At 44.1% G+C, this 22,353-nt stretch overlaps 1 protein-coding gene across 1 annotated transcript in view; it reads left to right on the top strand.

Moving 5' to 3' along the window:
* Positions 1-22,353, top strand: part of FLNB (filamin B) — a 139,144-nt gene that overhangs the window by 50,982 nt on the left and 65,809 nt on the right. Inside the window, 6 exon segments of the mRNA XM_032647686.1 lie at positions 5,612-5,860; positions 8,083-8,180; positions 10,591-10,738; positions 19,867-19,985; positions 20,817-20,894; positions 21,803-21,965. Coding sequence (XP_032503577.1) covers positions 5,612-5,860; positions 8,083-8,180; positions 10,591-10,738; positions 19,867-19,985; positions 20,817-20,894; positions 21,803-21,965 — 855 coding nt within the window.

The raw sequence follows: 22,353 nt of genomic DNA, 5'->3' as shown, positions 1-22,353 counted from the left end.
GCAGAGCCTGCACCTTAAGGACCTCACCTCTCCTGCCTGCCCCCTGTGCCACGTGCTGTGTTGCCTGCTGGGGGTGCGGAGGTGGCCACAGTCTGGAGCAGTTTAAACCCTGCCGGAAAGGGTTGTGCATGTGCTTTTTGCATACACTCTACACAGGCAGCACCACCCCTCATAGAGCACTGGAGCTCAGCAGGCAGGGATGTGTGCCTGTGCCAGCCTGTCTCCCAAACAGCCAGGTGTCCAGGCTGCGGGATCAGCGGGAAGCTCAATGGTCCATTTCTGCCTTTGCACAGCTGACACCTTGAGCAGAGGAGGCAGACATGACAGGTGCTTATTTACATTTTTTTTTCTGGACGTGCCACTCTGCTTGCAGGATCCGGGATCCTAGTTCCTGGACCGGGGACTGAACCCAGGCTATGGCAGTGAAAGCACCAAGTCCTAACCACTGGGCCCCCAGGGAATTCCCGATAGGTGATTATTTAAGCACAGCTGTAGTTACACTGAAAGGAGGGCACACAGCCTCGAAGGGGCACTTAATAGGGGACCTGTTCTAGTTTTGCAGAGTTGGATGTAGAAGAGGCATTAGCTAGCTGGGGAGAGAGTTCTGGGCCAAGTGGGCTGAGGCCAGGGATCAAGGATGAGCCTGGGGCAAGGTGAAGCTTGGAAGTCAAGGAGGGCCAGACCGTTGGCTCACATGGGCTGCTCTTTGTACCATTTTCTCTTTCAGGAGGGTCCTGATAAATTATCAATAGTTTGTGTTTTTTTTTTTTTGCGGTATGCGGGCCTCTCACTGTTGTGGCCTCTCCTGTTGCGGAGCACAGGCTCTGGACGCGCAGGCTCAGCGGCCATGGCTCACGGGCCCAGCCGCTCCGCGGCATGTGGGATCTTCCCAGACCGGGGCACGAACCCGTGTCCCCTGCATCGGCAGGCGGACTCTCAACGACTGCGCCACCAGGGAAGCTCTATCAGTAGTTTTGCTCCTGGGCAGTTCTTTGTTCCTCTCTGGGGGTCTCAGGCCTAACCTCTGGATGAATTGCTTGATTCAGAGAAGTGACATATTGAACATTTTATCCTCCCATTAATTCACAAGGTACTTTCTTACCTTTTGTTTCCTGCTTGCGTACAAACTGGGAATAAAACTTCTGGGCTTCTGGTTCTAGGAAAGAGTGGCACATGGCAGGTACTCAGATATTAGGTGAATGAGAAAGGGAGGGAAGGGGGTAATTAAGCGCCTGCTGTGTGCCAGGCAGTGTGCTTGGCTATTAGAATTTCCTAACCCACCTACTCCTTACAGCAGCCCTGTAAAGGTGGTGATTATGAATATTCCCATTTGGGAAACAAGGAAAAATGAGGCTCAGTGAGGTTGAGCAGGTTGTAAAGTGGCATACCTAGTTGAGCTGCCGGTTTCAGAGTCCGTTCTTGCGACCGGTCTGCCACACTGCCTCTCAGAGGGTAACAGAGAGAGAGGACAGGGAGCAGGGTGTGTGGCAGCCTGTTCCCCAGGCGGCCAAGTCATAGTGCAGAGTATGGCCTTGGTGACTTGTCCCCAAGCACACTGGAAGGAGGTTTCCTGATACTCCTGCCTCTCCTGGATTCCTACAGCCACATGTTGGCTGCTTCTGATCCAGCAGCCAGCTGCAATATGATCTGCTGTCCTTAGCCAGGAGAGCAAAAATGAGGGATGGTGTCCCCCCAGGCCCCTTCTCCCAGGCCCCCAACCCCTGACACCCTGGCAACAGCCAGGAGAGAGGGTTGACCCCGTGAACGGAGTAGGAGCGCCAATGGTTGCCTGGGTCCAGCCCTCCTGGTAAAAGTAGAGAGAGGTAGAAGATCACCATCTCTCTTACCTGGTGGGGAACTTGTCTACAAAGGAGATGTTTCTAAGATGCTGCTGAAGATTGCCTAAAAGCAGCTGGTTTCCACCCATACTTGCACCCATTCCAGAATGCTGCTTAACAGGACTGGGAAACTCATGTGCTGAAATGATGTGAAAACACCCCATCCTAGAATTTGTAATAGCTTGAGTTAACTTTCTAGCTATTGGGGTCGGGTGGGGGGAAAGCCATTGCCCTCACTTGTATGCAACTTGGGCTAATTTTAAGTAGTTCCAGAAGGTGTGTGTGGTTGGAGGGCCAGTGTTGTCCGGAGCCAGGACCAGTTACATGGGGATTGTGATTGGTTGAATTTGGGGAGGAGAAGCTTGTGGCCAGATTCCAACCCACTGACAATCTAAGCAGATTCTAGGAGGTCGGGCAGGCATGGTGGGCGTTGGCTTATTTTATTCCTGAAAGAGGCCCTCAGTAACTCAGGAAGGTGGAATCCTGCCTGAGAGGCTTCCAGCTGACCTGGCCTTTTCCTCCTTCCGCCTCTGCTGCATGTTTACACTTGACATAAACATCACAGAGCACGCTCACGGCTGAAAGTTCTGTAGTCTGCTGTGATGGTTACACGTGGACATTGTGATGCTGTGTAGCATTTCATTTTCAAGGCTTGGGGAGCCTCCTACTTCATATGGGTGGGAATGGGGAGGCATTTTGGGCAAGTCGCCATCTTTTTATTGTTCCAAGAGCTTGGTGAAGCATTTGAACTTTCACCTGTCATAATCACTTTTGGAATGAGGACAGCTTCTTAGAATAGCAGAATGAAAGTATCATTTATCCCAATGAGACCTTAATGGGGGCTTTCCCATTTGGACACCCACCTTGAATTCACTGGAAACAGAAGTTCTGGGCATTGTATGTTTCGTGAATTTGGCTCAGACTTTTACTGGGTCATATTTCCCTCAAATCTTTTTGAAAAAGACTCATGTCTCATTCCTTTAAACCAACATGTGTAAGCTGGGTAAAAATAGAGCAAACTGGTTTCACGTTCTGATTTATGGACGAAATCTGCAAGTTTGCCTTCGAAAAGCCTTTAAAACATAACTCAGGGAAGTTTGAGCTTTGCAGACGGATGCTTGTGGCTGGATGAGACTCTGACCTGTTCAGATTCTGCCTGGTGCAAGACCAGACGTGGCCAGGTCCACCCCTTACCTGGATTAGCAATAAGCATGCACACGCTCTGCTTCTCCCCCCATCTCCCCTCACCCTTCTGAAGACTGCTCTTCTCCCCTTAGGCTGAATAAAGGAAACTGGCATGGAAAATGGTTTGACGTGGAATTTTTTTTACCATCGGTAGGTAGTAACTCAGTAATCAATAGCACTTTAAAGACACACTCGTAACGGGACATCTAATCCTAAAATTTCAGGCACAGTCAAGGACTGTCAGCTGGTCTAGCAGAATGAATTCCTTGGATACCTGTATTCTGTGCAGGGGTTCAGTGTTTCATGTGCATCACCACTCCTTTGACCACAGGACCTCAGGAGCAGTGCTGGCTTCATGGTTACACGACCCGGGCGGCTATACAGAGCCCTGTGCTCAGGGGGGTTCTGTGTGCTTGGTTTAATGCTCTGCTGTTGCCATCTTGAAATTCTTAATACTTTTTGGACAAGGAATCCTGTATTTTCATTTGTCACTGGGCCCCGTGAGTTATGCAGACAGTCCTGCTTAATAGTTAGTTATACAGTTCATTATGTAGAAAATCCCTGGGCACCTTAACTTTGAATGAGGATTGCTCGAATTTAGTGTGTCTGACCAGCCAGTTCATGATAATCTTTATGCTATCCAGTTTTACGTGATCAAGTTTTGTTATGACTGACCTGCAACTGTGAAATTACCTTTGATTTCTGTGGGTTTGGGTGTGGGCTTTTAGGAGGGTTTTTTTTTTCTTATAAGAGGACATAACAATAAACAGGTTGATTTTTAAAAAAGCCCCACCCTTTCAGTATTGAATGGCATGCCATTTACTCCTTAACAGCATGTGAGTTTATTTTTCATGTGGTTGTAGCTGGGTTTCATTAAGTACAGTTTTGGCGTGTGTTTAACCAACATTCAGGTGGCTTGCGGTGGGTGGGTGGGAGGGAGGGACAGGGCGTGGGGAGCTGCAAGATGAAGAAGGCTTAGTTACTCCCCGTCAGGAGCTCGCATCCCTGGAGTGGGGGTGGGGGGGAGGCTGAGGAATGAATGGTTGTTGTCATGAGAGGACCCTGGTGTGGTTACACAGAGGCTGGTGGGAGTGAAGTGCACCATCTGTTAGATCTGGCCCTTGAATGATTATCTGGGGTTTGTCCTGCAGGAGGATGGGGTGAAGGGCCTTGTCATCACAGGGAATACAGAAGAGGTGGAGAAGTCCAGGGGGTTCACAGCAAGATGTGCTCCAGGAGTGAGGAGTCTGGAATGTGAAATGTGGTGGGTGGCAGTGACAAGGGTGGAAAAGCAGGCCGGGTGGAGGTTGTGTAGGTCTCTCAAGGTGCTACATGTCTAGGGAGTTTAACCCTGGGCAGCAGGGACGATTGGTGAATGGGGAAGCACAGGGATACCTGACTAGAAGGATGGTTCTCGGGTTATGTGAACAATGATGGAGCTTCATGGCTGTTGAGGAAGCAGAGAGGGGAGGAGGGGCCACATATTTTGGGGGAGAGTGTAGAAAAGGATTTGCCAAGAGGTAGGGAGAGAATTGTTGTGGGAACTGCTCCAGGGCTTTGGAGGAGGAGTCTAAGATGATTCTGACATTTTCACCTTGGGGTCCTGGCAGAATGGGGGGTTGTAACAAAGGTTGTTTAGGGTGTAGGAAATGGAGAGACAGGCAGAAGGACAGATATCTTGGAGATAATGTGTGAATTTTGATGGGTGTAGATGGAAGTTAGAAAGAGGACAGAGAGCCACAGGGAAGCCAAGGGGAGTGGGAAGTAGAAACCAGTGGCAGTGAGAGTTCCAGAAGGGGCTGGCCAGTGGCAGGGCATGTCCTGTTAAGCTGGGGGATGACTAGAAAAGGGGCCATGCCTTTGGCCAGTCACTTATCCTCCTGGCAACACTTTGCCCAATTAGATTAGCTTAACTGTTATGAATGACTAACTTGTCCGAGAAGTGAGATGAAAATGATTGATAACACCCAGTATTTGTGAGATCTGAGAGAAAATGACCTCTTAAACACGTAGATGGGGTGTAAACAGAAACAACTTTTTATAGGGAAAAGATATCTAGGACATAGTGATTAGTGAAAAGAAAGATTTCAAGACTGATCATATAGCATAATATAAATTATAGTATAATATACTATAATTTATAGTATTATATAAATCCCGGCAGCAAACACATACACATATGTGTGCACACAATCTGGTAGGCAGTATACTGCCAGGTTAACAGGTGGTTATCTCTGGAATGCAGCCACCTCTTGTTATTGTCTGTATTTCTGAAATGATTTCTTGAAATTAAAAAAAACCTTTTTATTATGGAAAATTTCAAATGCATGTAAAAATAGAGACAGTGGAATAATGCGTTTTCATGGACTTATAATCCAATGACACTGGTTAACAACGTTTTGGAATCTTATTTCATCTCTTCGCATCCTTAAGTATTTTGGAGCAAATGCCAGCATTGCATCCCTTCACTCTCATATAGCTCAGTGTGGTTCTCTAACAGTTGAGGACTCCATTTACTTCCTTACAAAGAATGTGATTCATACCTGTGCAACCCAGAGGCTTGACCAGGCCTGTGTCTCTCTGCTCAGACAGCAAAGCCATCGTGGATGGGAACCTGAAGCTCATCTTGGGCCTGGTGTGGACGCTGATCCTCCACTACTCCATCTCCATGCCTGTGTGGGAGGATGAAGGGGACGACGATGCCAAGAAGCAGACGCCAAAGCAGAGGCTGCTGGGGTGGATTCAGAACAAGATCCCCTACTTGCCCATCACCAACTTTAACCAGAACTGGCAAGATGGCAAAGCCCTGGGAGCCCTGGTAGACAGCTGTGCTCCAGGTAAGTGCCAATGGCTGCCTGAGCCATCCCTTCCGGAGGGGTGGGGTATGTGGACCCCTAAACCTCTTGGTTTTTGGTGGGAAAGCTAGGTTTGCTGTGATTGGTCTATTTCTCCTGGTTTTTAGCCCATTGTAAGATAACTAAAGGAACTAAAAATGGCTCCGTTTGCCTTTCTGATGGCAGGTCTTATAGGTCTATCCATAGGCTTGTTGAATTATTTACGCAAATTCTGAATGAATTTGCCTTCATGCTCAGAGCAGAACTTGAGTTCGGCTTCCAGACCCCAAGTCCTCTTCTTCTCCCTCTTTCCACAGTTGGTGCCTAGTTTCCCATTGGCTTTAACACGTGCCCTATTAGGTGGTTTGGCATGAAAATCTAAAAACTTTTATTGAGTGGAAAATACCAGTCTTTGTCAACCACTGGGTTGACTATATATGGCTTTCTCTGACCTTTTCTTTCTGCATTGCTGTGAAATAGTGCTTGGTAAGGATCCAGTTGGAGCCTTTTCCACCCTTGACGGGCTTCTCCTTTCTGAGTGGTTGAATGTACACCAAGGTAGTAATTATCCTCACTGGAGGGTTTAGATTGATGGGTAGAGTTTGCTGATACACTCTCAATAGAAAAACCAGAGCCTGTGTTTATGTGCACGTCCAAAATTGTTTTTAATAAAAAATCTGCCCAAATAATCATATTTTCCATTTACTGATTGCTCTGTATATGCTGAGCACGTTGGTATTAAGTAAGCTAGTGGTTCTCAACACGCTCAACTAGCTGGTGTCAGCTGGATAGGGAAGGAGGGCTGGCCCTAGGCCCCAGTCTTCCTTGAGAGCCTGTAAGCTGGTGTCATCCAGAAGTAACTCAAAGCTCAGCATTAGTTCATTTCCCAGGGCCCTCTTTCTTGCTTCCATGCAAAGACACATTTTAGGGTGCCTCTTTCCAGTTTAAACCTGGGGATTTTTACTCCAGCCCTATACTTCTTGTGGTTACAAAGGTTTTTGAGATAATTCTAGGTTTAGGCCTTTGAGCAAGTGAATGTTGTAAGTACACAGGATGTTAGTTCAGTCTTCTAGGTACATCCAGGATTGTGATTGTGATACTGTAACTTATAATACGAAATATATGTTTGGTTTTTGTCCCCTTTCCTGGCACAGAGCTCCTAAAACCCTTGGAATTTACTAAGCGAAAAGAGCTGTGGTAGTGGTGTCATTCAGCCATGCCTGAGTTTGTTAATGAGGTGACTTTTGGAATGCCCCAAAGGATGGGGGCTGGATGTCGGGGGAACCAATCAGATTAGAGGGTTGGAACTTTCTCCCCTGTCCCCTGACTTCCAGGAAGGGGAAAGGGGATAGAGGTTGAGTTAACCACTAATGGCAGGTGATTTAATCAGTCCAGCCTGTGCAATGAAGCCTCCATAAAAATCCCTGAGCTACAGGGTTTGGGGAGCTTCCGGCTGGTGAACATGTGGTGGTCCTGGGGTGGTGGTGTGCCTTAAAGGACATGGAAGCTCCTTGCCCCTTCTCCCACCTTGCCCTATGCATCTCTTCCATTTAGTAAAATCCTTTTATAATAAACCAGTGACCCAGTAAGTAAACTGTTTTCCTGAGATCTGTGAGCCACTCTAGGAAACAATCCAACCTGAGGAGGGGGTTGTAGGAACCTCTGATTAGTAGCTGGTTGGTCAGAAGCCCAGGTGACAAATCTGGACTTGTGATTGGGCTCTGAAGTTGGGGTTGGAGGAGTCTTGTGGGACTGAGCCCTTAGCCTGTGGGTTCTGATGCTGTTTCTAGGTAGATACTGTCAGAATTAAGTTAAATCATAGGACACACAGCTGATGTCAACCCCACACATTTGGTGACCAGAGCACAGAAGTGTGAGTGTGATGTGTCCAAAAAATCTCTGCTGCAAAAAGGTACCAGGCCCAAATGGTTTTACAGGCTTTGTTTGTTCATTTATTTACACCACACCCTTAAGGAATGGGTAAATTCCTCTCTGAATGCAAGAAGATAACAGCCTGAAGAAGAAGTCTCAGCTCAGGCAGAATAGTTTCTACCTTGGCATACTCATATCTGTGATACTTTTGGCCCATAAAGCATACAGTTCACTAAGATTTTTGGAAGAAACTGTTCTCTCAAGAGACTGAGTGAGTTTAGTTTAGGCACCTGGTTTCCTTTAACCTCTTCAGTCAGTTAATACTAACAGCATCTTTTGTGTGATGTTAACAGGTCTGTGCCCAGACTGGGAATCCTGGGATCCACGAAAGCCTGTGGATAATGCACGAGAAGCCATGCAGCAGGCAGACGACTGGCTGGGTGTCCCACAGGTATGTGTAGAAGCATGCGTGTCCCACGAAGCTGTTTCCCCTGATGCTCTGTGGATGCCTTTGGGTCTGGCAGGCAGTCTGACCTCCTCAGTGGTCAGCTTTCAATGAGCATTGTCTGTGGCTGTCTCCCATCTTCCTCAGTTTACCCATATTAATAGGTTCTCCTTGACTTAGGTGCTTGTAGATCCCCTAAAGATCTTCACTGTCACATGTGACAGATTTTCTAGTATTTTTTTTAATATTTATTTTATTCATTTATTTATTTATTTGGTTGTGCCTGGTCTTGGTTGCAGCAGGCGAGCTCCTTAGTTGTGGCTCACTGGCTCCTCAGTTGTGGCATGTGAACTCTTAGTTGTGGCATGCATGTGGGATCTAGTTCCCTGACCAGGGATTGAACCTGGCCCCCTGCATTGGGAGTGCAGAGTCTTAACCACTGTGCCACCAGTGAAGTCCTGAATTTTCTAGTATTTCTGTTCCAAAGATCACAAAGGCCATGTCTGGATGCCAGACTGCAAATGTGGACCTTAACCATAAGAAATTGCCAGTATTTGACCATTTTTAACCTATTAAACATTTTTTAAAATCCAATATCTTCAAGCAAGTCACTTAGAACTTTTTAAGAAATTTAAACCAGGATAACTCGCCATTAATGGAAAGTGTTTAAGAATTCATATTGCTCATAATCCTAACAAAGGAATATAACAACAGAACTTGGAAATTGAATATGTCTTGGATACCGTCTACAGTAGCCACGTTGCTTAGTTGAGGTCCAATCTTCTAAGCCCTTCCAAGGAGTTTAAATAGCAACCCCTGACACCATGACTCCCATGTTCAAAGACTCAATCAAGAAAAGTTGTGGGTAGCCAGTGCCAGGGGATGGATGACCTCATTACAGGCTCCATTAAGGTCTTGAGTTGGTATTCAGAGCTGAGTTCAGTGTATTTGTAACAGGATCCCTTGGGAGGTAGAAAATCTTGCCTATATTTCTTTGGTTTGGTTTTGGCATCATGTCTCTTCTCCAAGGCTCACTCCTTGGCTTTTCCACCCTCAGGAAGTGGTATGATATGTTTTTCATCTCCCCTTAAACCAAAACCCATCTCCTTTTGGCATTCATGTGATGTTGGCAGTGTGTAAAGTTGTTGAAGGAGCTGCCTAGGAGAAATGCCAAATCAACATACATCCTACATTTTACAAAACGTATTGGAGGCGACTGTACCAACCCAAATAGCTGTTTTGTTGCTGCAGGCTAATTATCAGAATGTTTCCTCTTTTCTTTTTTACCATGGAGTGGGGGAAGCTGGGTACATATGTTGTTTATCTGCATTTGGTTGACCTGTTCATGAGACAGAGTCTTCTGAGGAGGTGTGGCTTACCTCTTGGTGGCAGGAGAAGTTTTTGTGCTGTTTAGGGCTGGGTCAGCTGGTGGAACTGGGACTGTGACACCTTCAGGGAGGCCACCTGTCCAGCACAGGTCAAATCTTGCTCCTAAGCTGAATGTCAGGAGAAAATTTCCCCTTTCCTATTTTTTAAATGGCTTTTAATGTATTGAGACCTGTCTTAACTCAGGCTGCTATAACAATACCATTGACTGGGTGGCTTAAACAACAGACATTTATTTCTCAGTTCTAGAGCTTGGGAATTCCAAGATCAAGGTGTCAGGAAATACACTTCTTGGTGAGGGCTCTCTTCCTGGCTTGCAGACAGCTGCAAACTGCCTTCTGGCTGTGTCCTTACACTGAGATGGAGAGAGAGTGAACTCTGGTCTTTCTTCCTCTTCTTATAAGGGCACTAATCCCATCGTGGGACCTCCACCCTCATGATCTCATCTCATCTAGGCCTACTTACCCCCAAAGGCCCTACTTCTTAATACCATCACACCAGGGATTAGGGTTTTAACATATGAATTTGGGGAGGACAAAAACATTCAGTGTATATTACAAGAGCACATATCTAATATGTCATTGTGTTATCTCTTTTTGGTTTTATTTTTATTTTTTTATTAGTAGCTGAGTCAATAGAAATGCAGACAATGGATAAGAGCAAAGAAAAAGGCCAGTTTATGCACTTTTTGGTAATGTGCTTTAATCCCACATGTTCTTTTTCTTCTTCCTTACTTGATATAGCTTATCTTTTCTGGAAAAAAGAGTGAGTGGCCTTTTTTTTTTTTCAGGGTGGGGAGGTATGAACCTCTGGAAATTACGTATAGAATTGTCTGGAGAGGGTCCTCAGCTTCCAAAGGGGATGGTGACACTTCTAAAAGGTTAAAAAAAAAACAACTGATTTTGCCATGCCAGTTTGATGTAGTTTCACTTTATTGAGAGTAGTGTTTGCTTTAAGAGATTTTTGCAAAAACTTCTATAGTTGCAAAGTGATATGTTCTGGTTGTTCATCTACCATGTCGTTATTCTAGGTCATCACTCCTGAAGAAATTATTCACCCGGATGTGGATGAGCACTCGGTGATGACTTACCTGTCCCAGTTCCCCAAAGCCAAGCTCAAGCCAGGGGCTCCTCTTAAACCGAAACTCAACCCCAAGAAAGCCAGGGCCTATGGCAGAGGTAAGCACTGGTCATGTTGGATTTGAGGCTTGTCCTCTAGTCTTGATTATTGAGAATCAAGAATGTATAGGCTTCACGGGCTTCCCTGGTGACACAGTGGTTGAGAGTCCGCCTGCTGATGCGGGGGACACGGGTTCGTGCCCCGGTCCGGGAGGATCCCACATGCCACGGAGCGGCTGGGCCCATGAGCCATGGCCGCTGGGCCTGCGCATCCGGAGCCTGTGCTCTGCAACGGGAGAGGCCACAACAGTGAGAGGCCCGCGTACCGCAAAAAAAAAAAAAAAAAAAGAAAGAATGTATAGGCTTCATACTTAAAAACACCCCAGGCCTCCTCTGTCAGATGTTTTCTACCTAAAGGTCCATTTGTTTATGACCATCTTTTTCTGCCTTGTGAATTTAGGCTTTCAGAAACGCTGCTGCTTTAATGTGATGGAGACTGATGAGTTTGTTGCTTTGTGACTTGGGTGCAGTAACCCTGGGATGAAGAAAGGACTGTTGTTCCCATTTTTCAGATGAGGAATCAGAGGCCCAATCCACAGAGGAAAGGGGAGGTCGGGGTGGAGGGAAGAGGGGGTGGGGGAGGTCCCCCAGATTACCATGGTGGGGTGGGACAGGAGCCTGGGTCTTCTGGCTGCTGATTCATTTCTCCTTCGGTTATGCTAAAGCTGCTGCAGGTTTCCAGATGCAGTGGGAGCTATTGTTAACCCCTGGCAGATACTTCCTTGCTAAGACATCCTGTTTATGCTCTCCTAGCCAGCTGCCAAGGAGTGTTCTGCTCAGACCGTTAGAGTGGGTCAAAGGCATTTTGAGGAATTTGGTTTTCTGGTTGGCACCTGACTTAAAGCACATCAGCTTTTTTAAAGAGAACAGTTGCATTTCAGCCCAGTGTGGATTCTGGTAAAGATCAGTACAGCAAGATGCAATATGTTCCCTTTTCTGTGGCAAGGGGGAAGAGTGCATTCTATTTTTTCATTTTCATAATTACAGTTAGGATGACATTTACACACACAAAGTATTTTGTATGTCCTCTCCTAGAATCTACAGTTCTTAACATTCTAATGTGGTCTCTCGTCCCATGTGTGTATGTGTGTGTGCATGTGTGTGATTGTTGAATTATTTGAAAATAATTTGCTGGCATGGTAACAATTCATTCCTCAGTACGTCAGCCAAGTCTCTCGTAAGAATAGGACATCCTCTTTTGTAACCACAGTATTCATTATCACACATAAGAAAATGAACAATAATTTCATAACAACTAATATCCGGTTTATATTCAAATTTCTCTCTTGTCCTACGATTGTCTTTTACAGTTTTTCTCATTTTACAAACCAAGATCTGATTAAGATTCACTTTCTACATTTGCTTGTTATTTTACCTTAGACTCTTAATCTAGGATAATTTCCACTTTCTTGTTTTTTTTAAAATGACATTGACTTTGTAAACATCCAGAGCTCTTGTCTATGTACTCATTCCCTTTGAAGATAGCATTGCCCTACTTGGCATCAGCTTAGTCTCTCTTTCTTTTTCTTTCTTTTTTTTTTTTGGCATGCCACGAGGCTTGCAGGATCTTAGTTCCCCAACCAGGGATAGAACCCATGCCCCCTGCAGTGGAAGCACAGAGTCTTAACCACTGCGCCGCCAAGGAAGTCCCAGCATCAGCTTAGTCTTGAGATGACACACGACCAGGGCAGTGGTGCTGACCGTGTGCTGTTCTCAGCCTCAGTATCCAAGTCCTTCTCATCTGTCTTTTTAGCATGATTTAGACCAGAGGACAGATAGTTCTGGAAGAGACCCACTTACCGTTTGAAGTCCTTTTGGCAATGAGGTGGGGTCTGTGCAATCATTTGTGTTATATGGAGACTGGGGACTTTGTTTGAAGCCCTCCCCGCAGTGCAGTCAGTTGAAGGTTGACATGTCCACACTTGCTTTAAAAGTGCTTCTCTAAGCTATAACCAAAGACGGTGACTGGAATAAGGAATCTGATTTGAAAGGTTATTCTTCCTTAAAGGCAAAAAAGCTGCAAACAGCCTAATCTCCTGTCAACAAAATTGGTCAAATGGATTGAATCTAATCAAGGCATAAAGTGCTTGTTTGCAATAACCTTATCACTGGCTGTCATGTTTCCCCATTGTTAATACAAAACGGTTTCCTTTCATGGTGCTGTTTTCTAGAAAATGACCTCTTGCTGCAGTCAAGGAATGTGGCTAGTCATTGCCATTTCCTTCATCTGCCTCTCTATAAGTTGTATGCACTTAGGTAGGAAACATATACACACACATATGTATGCATATGTGTGTATTCTTTGCATTTTTTTGTTGTGGTAAAATGCGTATAGCACAACATTCACTAATTTAACTATTTTTAGATGTACCATTCAGTGTCATTAAGTACATTCATACATTCACTGTGTTGTGAGACCATCACCACTATTCATCTCCAGAGTTTTTGCATCTTCCCAAACTGAAACTCTGTATCCATTAAACAGTAACTCTCCATCCCCACCTCCCCCCAGGCCCTGGCAGGCACCTTTCTACTTTCTGTTTCTATGAATTTGCCAACTCTAGGTATGTCATAAGTGGACTCATACAGTATTTGTCTTTTTGTGTTAGGCTTACTTCATGTAGCATGGTGTTTGCAAGGTTCATCCATGTTGTTACATGTATCAAAATTTCATTCCTTTTTAAAGCTAAGTAATACTCCATTGTATATATATTCCACATTTTGTTTATCCATTTTTCTGTCAATGGACATTTGGGTTGTTTCTACCTTTTAGCTATTGTGAATAATACTGCTGTGAACATGGGTATATAAGTATCTGAGTCTGTACTTGCGGTTTTGGGGGGATATACCTAGAAGTGGGTTGCTGGATCATATGGTAATTCTGTGTTTAATTTTTTTTCTTTTTAAGTAGGAAGACAAAATGGTCATTTTAGGGAGCAGGGCCACATGTAAGGCCACATGGGCAGCACCTTAGATATTACGTTGTCCATGATGAGACAAGGGGAGGGACAATTTGTTCTCTCCTATGTGGCCACATTGTTTTATTTCTGCCAACAGAACCAAGGCATAGAGAACATTTCATCTTCTAGTTTCTAGAACGGTTGGCAGGTTTGGTTTTATTTATTTGTTTGTTTGTTTATTTATTTATATACAGTATGTACTCTTTTAATTAATTAATTAATTTAGTTATCTATTTTTGGCTGCGCTGAGTCTTCATTGGTGCGTGCAGGCTTTCTCTAGTTGCGGTGAGTGGGGGCTACTCTTTGTTGCGGTGCGCAGGTTTCGCATTGTGGTGGCTTCTCTTGTTGCAGAATACGCGCTCTAGGTGCACGGGCCTCAGTAGTTGTGGCTCACAGGCTCAGTAGTTGTGGCCACGGTCTTAGTTGTTCCATGGCACGTGGGATCTTCATGGACCAGGGATCGAACCTGCGTCCCCTGCTTTGGCAGGCAGATTCTTAACCACTGGACCACCAGTGAAGTCCCTGATTTTTTTTTGGTTTTTTTTGGGTTTTTTTGGTTTTTTTTTTTTGTTGTGGCCTCTCCTGTTGTGGAGCACAGGCTCTGGATGCGCAGGCTCAGCGGCCATGGCTCATGGGCCCAGCCGCTCCGTGGCATGTGGGATCTTTCCGGACTGGGGCACGAACCCGTGTCCCCTGCATCAGCAGGCAGACTCTCAACCACTGCGCCACCAGGGAAGCCCGGGAAGTCCCTGTTTTATTTTATTTTGGATGTTGATCAGGTTGCAGTTACCAGCCGGTTAACATTTGCAGATCCATTCACTGAGACCCATTAACTGAAAGGAGAGAGGGCCAGGGTGAGGTTAATCTACAGCCACAAACAGGTCTTTGTGGTGGGATCCCTTGTGCAGTTCGGTATGTTGAAAGCGTGAATGCATGAGCTAAGCAGAAACCTTTAATGAAACCTGTGTTCTGTATGGAGCAGTTGCTGTATAGTGAGCCCTCAGCACACTTCATTCTGAATAATCCTAGGGAACAGTTGTTTCTCTGCACGGTAAGCATTAGCTCCAAAGGAGTTTACAGAGTGTGGAACGTGGTTCAGCCTCTAACCAACCATGGTTAACCAGGGTAGACAAGCCCAGTCCCTGGCTTTGGACAGTGTTCAGAGTAGGTCATTCCTCAGGCTGTCAGAGTCAGATGGAGCAGGTATTTATAAATACTTAAATCTTTTTGTTAAATGACCCAATCATTATGTAAATTTTAAGCAAAAGAAAAATGTAGAGAGACTTCTCTGGTGGTCCACTGGTAAAGAACCTTCCTTCCAATGCAGGGGACGCAGGTTCGATCCCTGGTCAGGGAACTAGGATCCCACATGCCGCAGGGCAACTAAGCCCACGCACTACAACTAGAGAGAAACCTGTGCGCCGCAACAAAGATCCTGCGTGCCTCAACTAAGACCTGATACAGCCAAAAATAAATTAAATAAATAATAAATAACTCTTTAGGGACTTCCTGGGAGTGCAGTGGTTAAGAATCCACCTGCCAGTGCAGGGGACATGGGTTTGAGCCCTGGTCCAGGAAGATCCCACATGCCGTGGAGCAACTAAGCCCGTGTGCCACAACTACTGAACCTCTGCAGTAGAGTCCACAAGCCACAACTACTGAAGCCCGTGCGCCTAGAGCCCGTGCTCTGCAACAAGAGAAGCCAGTGCAATGAGAAGCCCATACACCACAACCAAAAATAAATTAATTAAATAAATTTAAAAAATAATTGGAGGTATTTCTTTCCAGCCATATGCCGAAATGAGTTCAGACTCTATATTTTCTTCAATTTGCATTTCTTACCTAACAGGGTCTGAACATTATCTTGTTATATAACAATCTATCACCAATTTTTCTTAAACTAGGTTATTTATTGGAAACCTAATGTAAATCCAGGTATAGTAACCAATGACCCAATGTCTTCAACAGATCAATGGCTGAAAACTTCCCAAATTTGCCAAAAAACATAAACCTACAGATTCAAGAAGCTGAGCTAAACCCAAGCAGAATACACACATACACACACACACACACACACACACACACACACCAAGCCACATCTTAGACAGACTTCAAGAAACTAGACAATACAAGCTTGAAAGCAGCAGGAGAGAAATGACATCTTACGTATGGTGGAAACATAGAATGACAGATTTCTCATCAAAAATCACAGAGGCCAGGAGGAAGTGACACAACATTTTTCACGTGCTGAAGGAAAAGGATTGTCAACCCAGAATCCTATATCCAGGGATAATATCCTTCAGGAATGAAGTGGAAATAAGACATTCTCAGATAAAGGAAAACTAAAACCATTTGTTATGGGCACATCCCCTAAAAGGATTGGGAAAGGAAATTCTCTGGACAGAAAGGAAACAATGAAAGAAGGAATTTTGGAATAACAGGAAGAGAGAACGTGATAAGCAAAAATATGGATAACTATAATAGACTTTCTTCAAAAACCACAAACTACCAAAACTCAGCCAAGATGAGATAGATAACCTGCATGGTCCTATATCCATTAAATAAACTAAATTTGTAATTTGAAAGATCTTGGGAAAGAAATCTCGGCCCAAATGATTTCACTGGAGAATTCTACCATACATGTAAAGAAACATTAACACCAAATCTACACAATCTCTTCCAGAAAATATGAGAAGGGAATGACTTCCCAATTCATTTTATCAAGCTAGTTTTGCTTTAATAACAAAATCAGACAATGACAGTGCCAAAAAAGAAACTGTAGACCAGTATCACTCATGAGTATAGATGTAAAAGTCCTCAATAAAATGTGAGCAAATAAAATTCAGCAATATTTAGAAAGAATTATATACATCATGACCAAGTAGGGTTTATTCCAGGGATGCAAGGCTGGCTCATTATTAGAGAATCAGTCAACATATATTAACAGGCTAAAGAAGAAAAATCACGTGATCGTATCAACTGACATAAAAAACATTTGACAAAATTCAGTAGCCATCCATGGTAAGAACTCAGAAAAAAGAGGAATAGAGAAGAACTTCCTCAGTTTGAAATTTGAGTAGCCACCCCGAAAAACCTACAGCTAACATTATAATAGTGAAAGACTGAACATGTTCCCTAAGATTGGGAACAAGGTAAGGATGTCCATTTTCACCACTGTTTTTCAACGTAATGATGCAGATTTTAGCCAGTCTAGTCAGGCAAGAAAAGGAAATAAAAGACGTACATATTGGAGAGCAATAAATAAAATGTCCCTATTTGTAGATGACATGATTGTCTATGTAGAAAACCATAAAAAATCTACCCCCAGAAAAAAAAAATCTCCTTGAACAAATGAGTTCAGCAGGGTCACGGGATGTTAAGATCGGCATGTAAAAATCCATTGTATTTCTGTCTACCAGAATGAACACGAGGATACTGAAATTAAAAGTACCTCGCCATTTACAGTTGCTCAAAAAAACCCTGAGAAATAGGTGGAAATGTAATAAAACATGATAGGAGTTATATGCTGAAAACTACAAAAACACTGATGAAGTCAAAAAGATCTAAATGAATGGAGAGATACACTGTTTTCATGGGTTGAAAAAGTAAAGATGTCATTTCTCCCCATATAAGTTTAACACAATTGATATTAAAATCCCGAGATTTTTTTCTATAAATATAGAAAATACTATTATTCTAAAACATATGGAAAGACAAAAGAACTATAGTAGGGAAAACAATTTTGAAAAAGCAAGTGGGAGGATTCAGGCTACCTGCTCTCAAGACTTATTATAAAGCTACAGAAATCAAGATTATGTGATATTGGTGGAGGGATAGACACATTGATCAATGGAACAGAATCGAGAACCCAGAAAGAGACCTACACAAATAAGCACAATTGATTCTTTTTTTTTTTTTTTTTTTTTTTTTTTTTTTTTTGCGGTATATGGGCCTCTCACTGTTGTGGCCTCTCCCGTTGCGGAGCACAGGCTCCGGACGCGCAGGCTCAGTGGCCATGGCTCACAGGCCCAGCCGCTCCGCGGCATGTGGGATCTTCCCGGATCGGGATACGAACCCGTGTCCCCTGCATCGGCAGGCGGACTCCCAACCACTGCGCCACCAGGGAAGCCCCACAATTGATTCTTGACAAAGGCACAGGGGGAACTCAGTGGAGGGAAGAGAGCCTTTTCCGCACAGGATTCGATAGCAGTTGGACATCCAGAGGCAGAGAAAATAAACCTTGACCTAAGTCTCACACTTCGTATAAAAATTAACTCAAAGTGGATCACAGACTTAAATGTAAAACATATAACTATAAAACTTTTAGAAAAAAAATATAGAAGAGAATCTTTGGGATCTAGGACTGGGCAAAGAATTCCTAGACTTGACACCAAAAGCATGATCCATAAAGGGAAAAAAAAATGATCAGTTGGACCCCATCAAAGTTAAAAAGCTTAAAACATTTGTAAAAGTATGATCTGCTGAGGTCTTGGCATGGTACATGAGCACTGGACTGTGTGAGGGTTTTCTGTCAATGAAGGGTGCACTTCTGGATCACCCCACTCTTGCAAGATAAGCTTCCTTAGCTTACATCCTAGAGGCTACCTGGACACCATCTCAAACAGAACTCAAAATGTTGCGTAGACAAAGGGCCTGAGGGCTGGATTTTACTTTAAAAAACTTTTTTTAAACAATTTGAAACTTTTTGCAGTTAAGAGGATGAAAGACAAGACACTTATACGTTGCTGATAGGAATGTAAAATGCTACAGCCACTCTGGAGCACAGTTTGACAGTGTTAAAAAGAACTAAACATGCAACTACTATATGACCTAGCAATTGCACTCCTTGGCATTTATCCAGAGGGATGAAAACTTAGGTCCACACACACAACCCTGTGCATGAATGTTTATAGCAGCTTTATCAGTAATAGACAGCTGGAAACAACCCAGATGTCCGTCACTTGGTGAATGGTTAAACAGTGGTGCATTCATATCATGGAATATTACTCAGTGATAAAAAGAACAAGCTACTGATACACACAAAAACCTGAATGAAATTGCAGAGAATTATGCTTCGTGGAAAAAAGCTAATTCCCAAAGTTTACATAATGTGTGGTTCCATTTATATGACATTTTAGAAATGATAAAATTATAGAGATGAAGAACAGATTGGTACTCTGAGAGGTTACAGAGTAGCACTCTGAAGGGATAGCTATGAAAGGGCAACACGAGGGTTCCCTGTGGGATGGAAATGTTCTGTATCTTGACTTTGTCAAGGTTAGTTCCCTTGTAGTGATGTTGTACTCGTGTTTTGTAGGATGTATCCATTTGGGGAACTGGGTAATGGGCATTATTATCTTTTACACCTGTATGTGAATCTATCTCAAATTAATTTGCTCAATCATCTTAATTAAAAGTTTAATTAAAAAATAGTAATCCAATTTAAAAACATTTCAAGTAATAAAAAAATCGTCTTTATAGAATTCCCTGGTGGCCCAGTGGTTAGGACTCTGGTGCTTTCACTGTGGTGGCCCGGGTTCAGTCCCTGGTCAGGGAACTAAGATCCTGAAAGCTGCGTGGTACGGCCAAGACAAAAAACAAAAAATTCTCTTTAATAAAAAATGAGCGGACTTCCCTGGTGGTGCAGTGGTTGAGAGTCTGCCTGCCGATGCAGGGGACACAGGTTCGTGCCCCAGTCCCGGAAGATCCCACATGCCGCGGAGCGGCTGGGCTGGTGAGCCATGGCCGCTGAGCCGGCATGTCTGGAGCCTGTGCTCTGCAACGGGAGAGGCCACCACAGTGAGAGGCCCGTGTACTGCAGAAAAAAAGAAAAAAAAAAAAAAAAAAAAGAGCCCTTCTCTGCACTTCATTCGTCTTCCCCCTCAAGGCAAGCCCCACTACTACTAGTTACCATGTCATTTTCACAGTTGTATAACCTTTTGACCTAAGTGTGCTGAATATTTCAGAATTGGATGTTGCTTAAAGAACCAGGACAAAATTAGGGGTTTTGACCTGTTTGATTATCCTCATCACAGTTTGTCGCCGTCTCCCATGTGACAGTGGCAGAGCTGGATCCCATCTCTCAGATCCCAGAAGGAGACATGATGGGTGATAGCCTGTGTTGGGGCCTGGCCCAGCTTGTAATGTGCTTGTGTAAACCTGTGACAGGAATCGAGCTCACTGGAAACATGGTGAAGCAGCCGGCCAAGTTCACTGTGGACACCATCAGCGCCGGGCAAGGAGACGTGATGGTGTTTGTCGAGGACCCAGAAGGGAACAAAGAGGAGGTATGTTGGAGGATGCTGCCTTTCCTGTCAGCATCCCATGGAGCTTTTGGAGTTTGTAACAGGCCGAGGGACTGTGCCTCCATTTGCCTCATGAAAGCTCACCACAAAAGCTGTTTTTTACCAAAAGGATCCTGAGTCTTAACAGAGGTTAGAGTAACTTGCCCAAGGATTGTGCCTTGAAAAATCATATAAATTCATACCTAGGGACACAATTTTTAATATAATGAAATAAAGTATCCTTTATTTTATAAAGGATCTAGCTATTGTTACTGATAAAATACAATACAGTAACAATACTGAGTCTCTACTCTTTTCCCATGCTGACCATCCTCTGGCTCCTCCCTCAGGGCCTTTGCACATAACTGTTTCTTCTGTCTACTCACCTTCTTAAGACTACATTTTATTCCCAGTACTTAGCACCATCTGAAGTTCTAAGCTTACTGGCATACTGTCTGTTTCTCCCACTGGGTAGGAATTGTGCCTGATTTGTTTTATTTCTGGTACCTGACACGGGGCCTGGCATTTCATAAGCTCCTAATAACTAGTGGGCCAATAAAGGTTTAAATTAATTGCTTCATAGTCTCTCTCATCTGGAGAGTTACAGCCAGGAGACAGTGGAGAATCCTGACTGGGTTGTTCCTTTGTGCTGTGTGATTTTGTTTCTGTGACTTCAGGCTGTTTCCCTCCTGGGGCATCCTGCAGGAGTGGTGGGGCAGAAAATAGCCAAGGCAGATTCCTGGCCTGGCACCTTGCTGCAGGACCTTGGCTGGCATAGCATGCTTTCACTCACAGCCGGCACCTTCTCTAACTGTTGCTCATCTTCCGTCCTAGGCACAAGTGACCCCTGACAGCGATAAGAACAAGACATACTCTGTGGAGTATCTGCCCAAGGTCACCGGACTACACAAAGTAAGATAAGGCGTCATGGCCTTTGCTTGGACTGCCCTTCTGAGCCTGCTTCGCTATATGTGGAAGAAGAGTGGTTTTCTTAAGTTCACTTCTGATTTTCCTTTCTGTTTATAAAAGTATCCACATTCATTGTAGAAAATTTGGGATCCCTCCGAGTCAGACTTAACACATTAGTTACTACGTGCAGATTGGTTGAATTCCACTAAGTCCTTTGCAATGTCATAAGATTTTTGTGACTCCACCTAGGTAACTGATAATTGTAGCTGCAAGCCTGGAGTGTAAATGCTAAGCTGTGGGTTCTTTGTCTTTAATGCTTCCTTAAGTATCCTTCTTCACGGTGCTCTGCAGCCTCTGTCAACATCGAAGCCTGGGTGCACAGAAGGCCAAATGACTATAGTGGAGGCCAGTGGCCCACCCAACCTGATAACCCTTAAAATTTAAAAGATGAGAACTTTGACTCAAAGTTGAGATGGAAATCTGTACTGTGTCTCAAATCCATGTATCTGAAAATGATCTTGGTCCCTTGAAAAATACTTTGACTCTTAGGTTTGAAATTCTAGAACTGTGCATTATATTAGGGAGACGGGGTCTCACTTGCAGCTGCCTTAAGAGTCCATTGTCTAGAGACTGAAGTATAAGTATTTGCGTATATCCTACTATAGAGGCTAATTTAGGCATGTCTGATGTGTTTTAATTTGCGAAAGGCGTGATGTCCCAGGCCCAGCTGTGTGACTGGTGGAGCCGGATGGGAGTCCCATTGAGGCCACTTCCCCAGGGCTCCTGGTTCCCTCACCTTTGTGTGTATGATCGGGAGGATGAACGAGAAGGCTGTCGGTGTATGTGGCTTTATACAGTGTTCTCGCTGAGCAGGAAGAAGTGATGATGTCTCACCTGCCTGTCACTTGTAGGTTACAGTCCTCTTTGCAGGACAGCACATCTCCAAGAGCCCATTCGAAGTAAATGTCGACAAGGCCCAGGGAGACGCCAGTAAAGTCACTGCGAAAGGTCCGGGCTTGGAAGCTGCTGGGAACATCGCCAATAAGCCCACCTACTTTGACATCTACACAGCAGGTAACACCTCTCCTCTTGCAAAGCCTGAGATAATCCTCAGGAACCTGAAGGCTTGGGATGCCTGACACTTCGTCTTTTAAATTGAAGAACCAACAACAAAAACAGCTTTTTCAAATGTGTTGGTTATATTCTTAGATTTTTCAAAATCAGCTTTTCTTCTCTAAAATCTCATACTCAAGCTTAACTTGGATTATTATTAATAATTTCTGTATACATTTCTGACTTGGCTAAATAAATATTCCAAAGAACTAAGGTTTATGAATCATCTACTGGACCAAATTCCATGCAAGGTCCTGGGTGGGGGCTGGTAAGAAAGGGGATGAATAAACCACAATTCTTGAATTGTCAGTTTTCTTTTCAATGTAGAAAATAGAGAATGGGAGAAAAG

The sequence above is a fragment of the Phocoena sinus genome, chromosome 11 (genome assembly GCF_008692025.1).
Source record: "Phocoena sinus isolate mPhoSin1 chromosome 11, mPhoSin1.pri, whole genome shotgun sequence".
Lineage (NCBI taxonomy): Eukaryota > Metazoa > Chordata > Mammalia > Artiodactyla > Phocoenidae > Phocoena > Phocoena sinus.
Note: the sequence above shows the minus strand (reverse complement) of the source record. Positions and strands in the feature narration are given on the sequence as shown.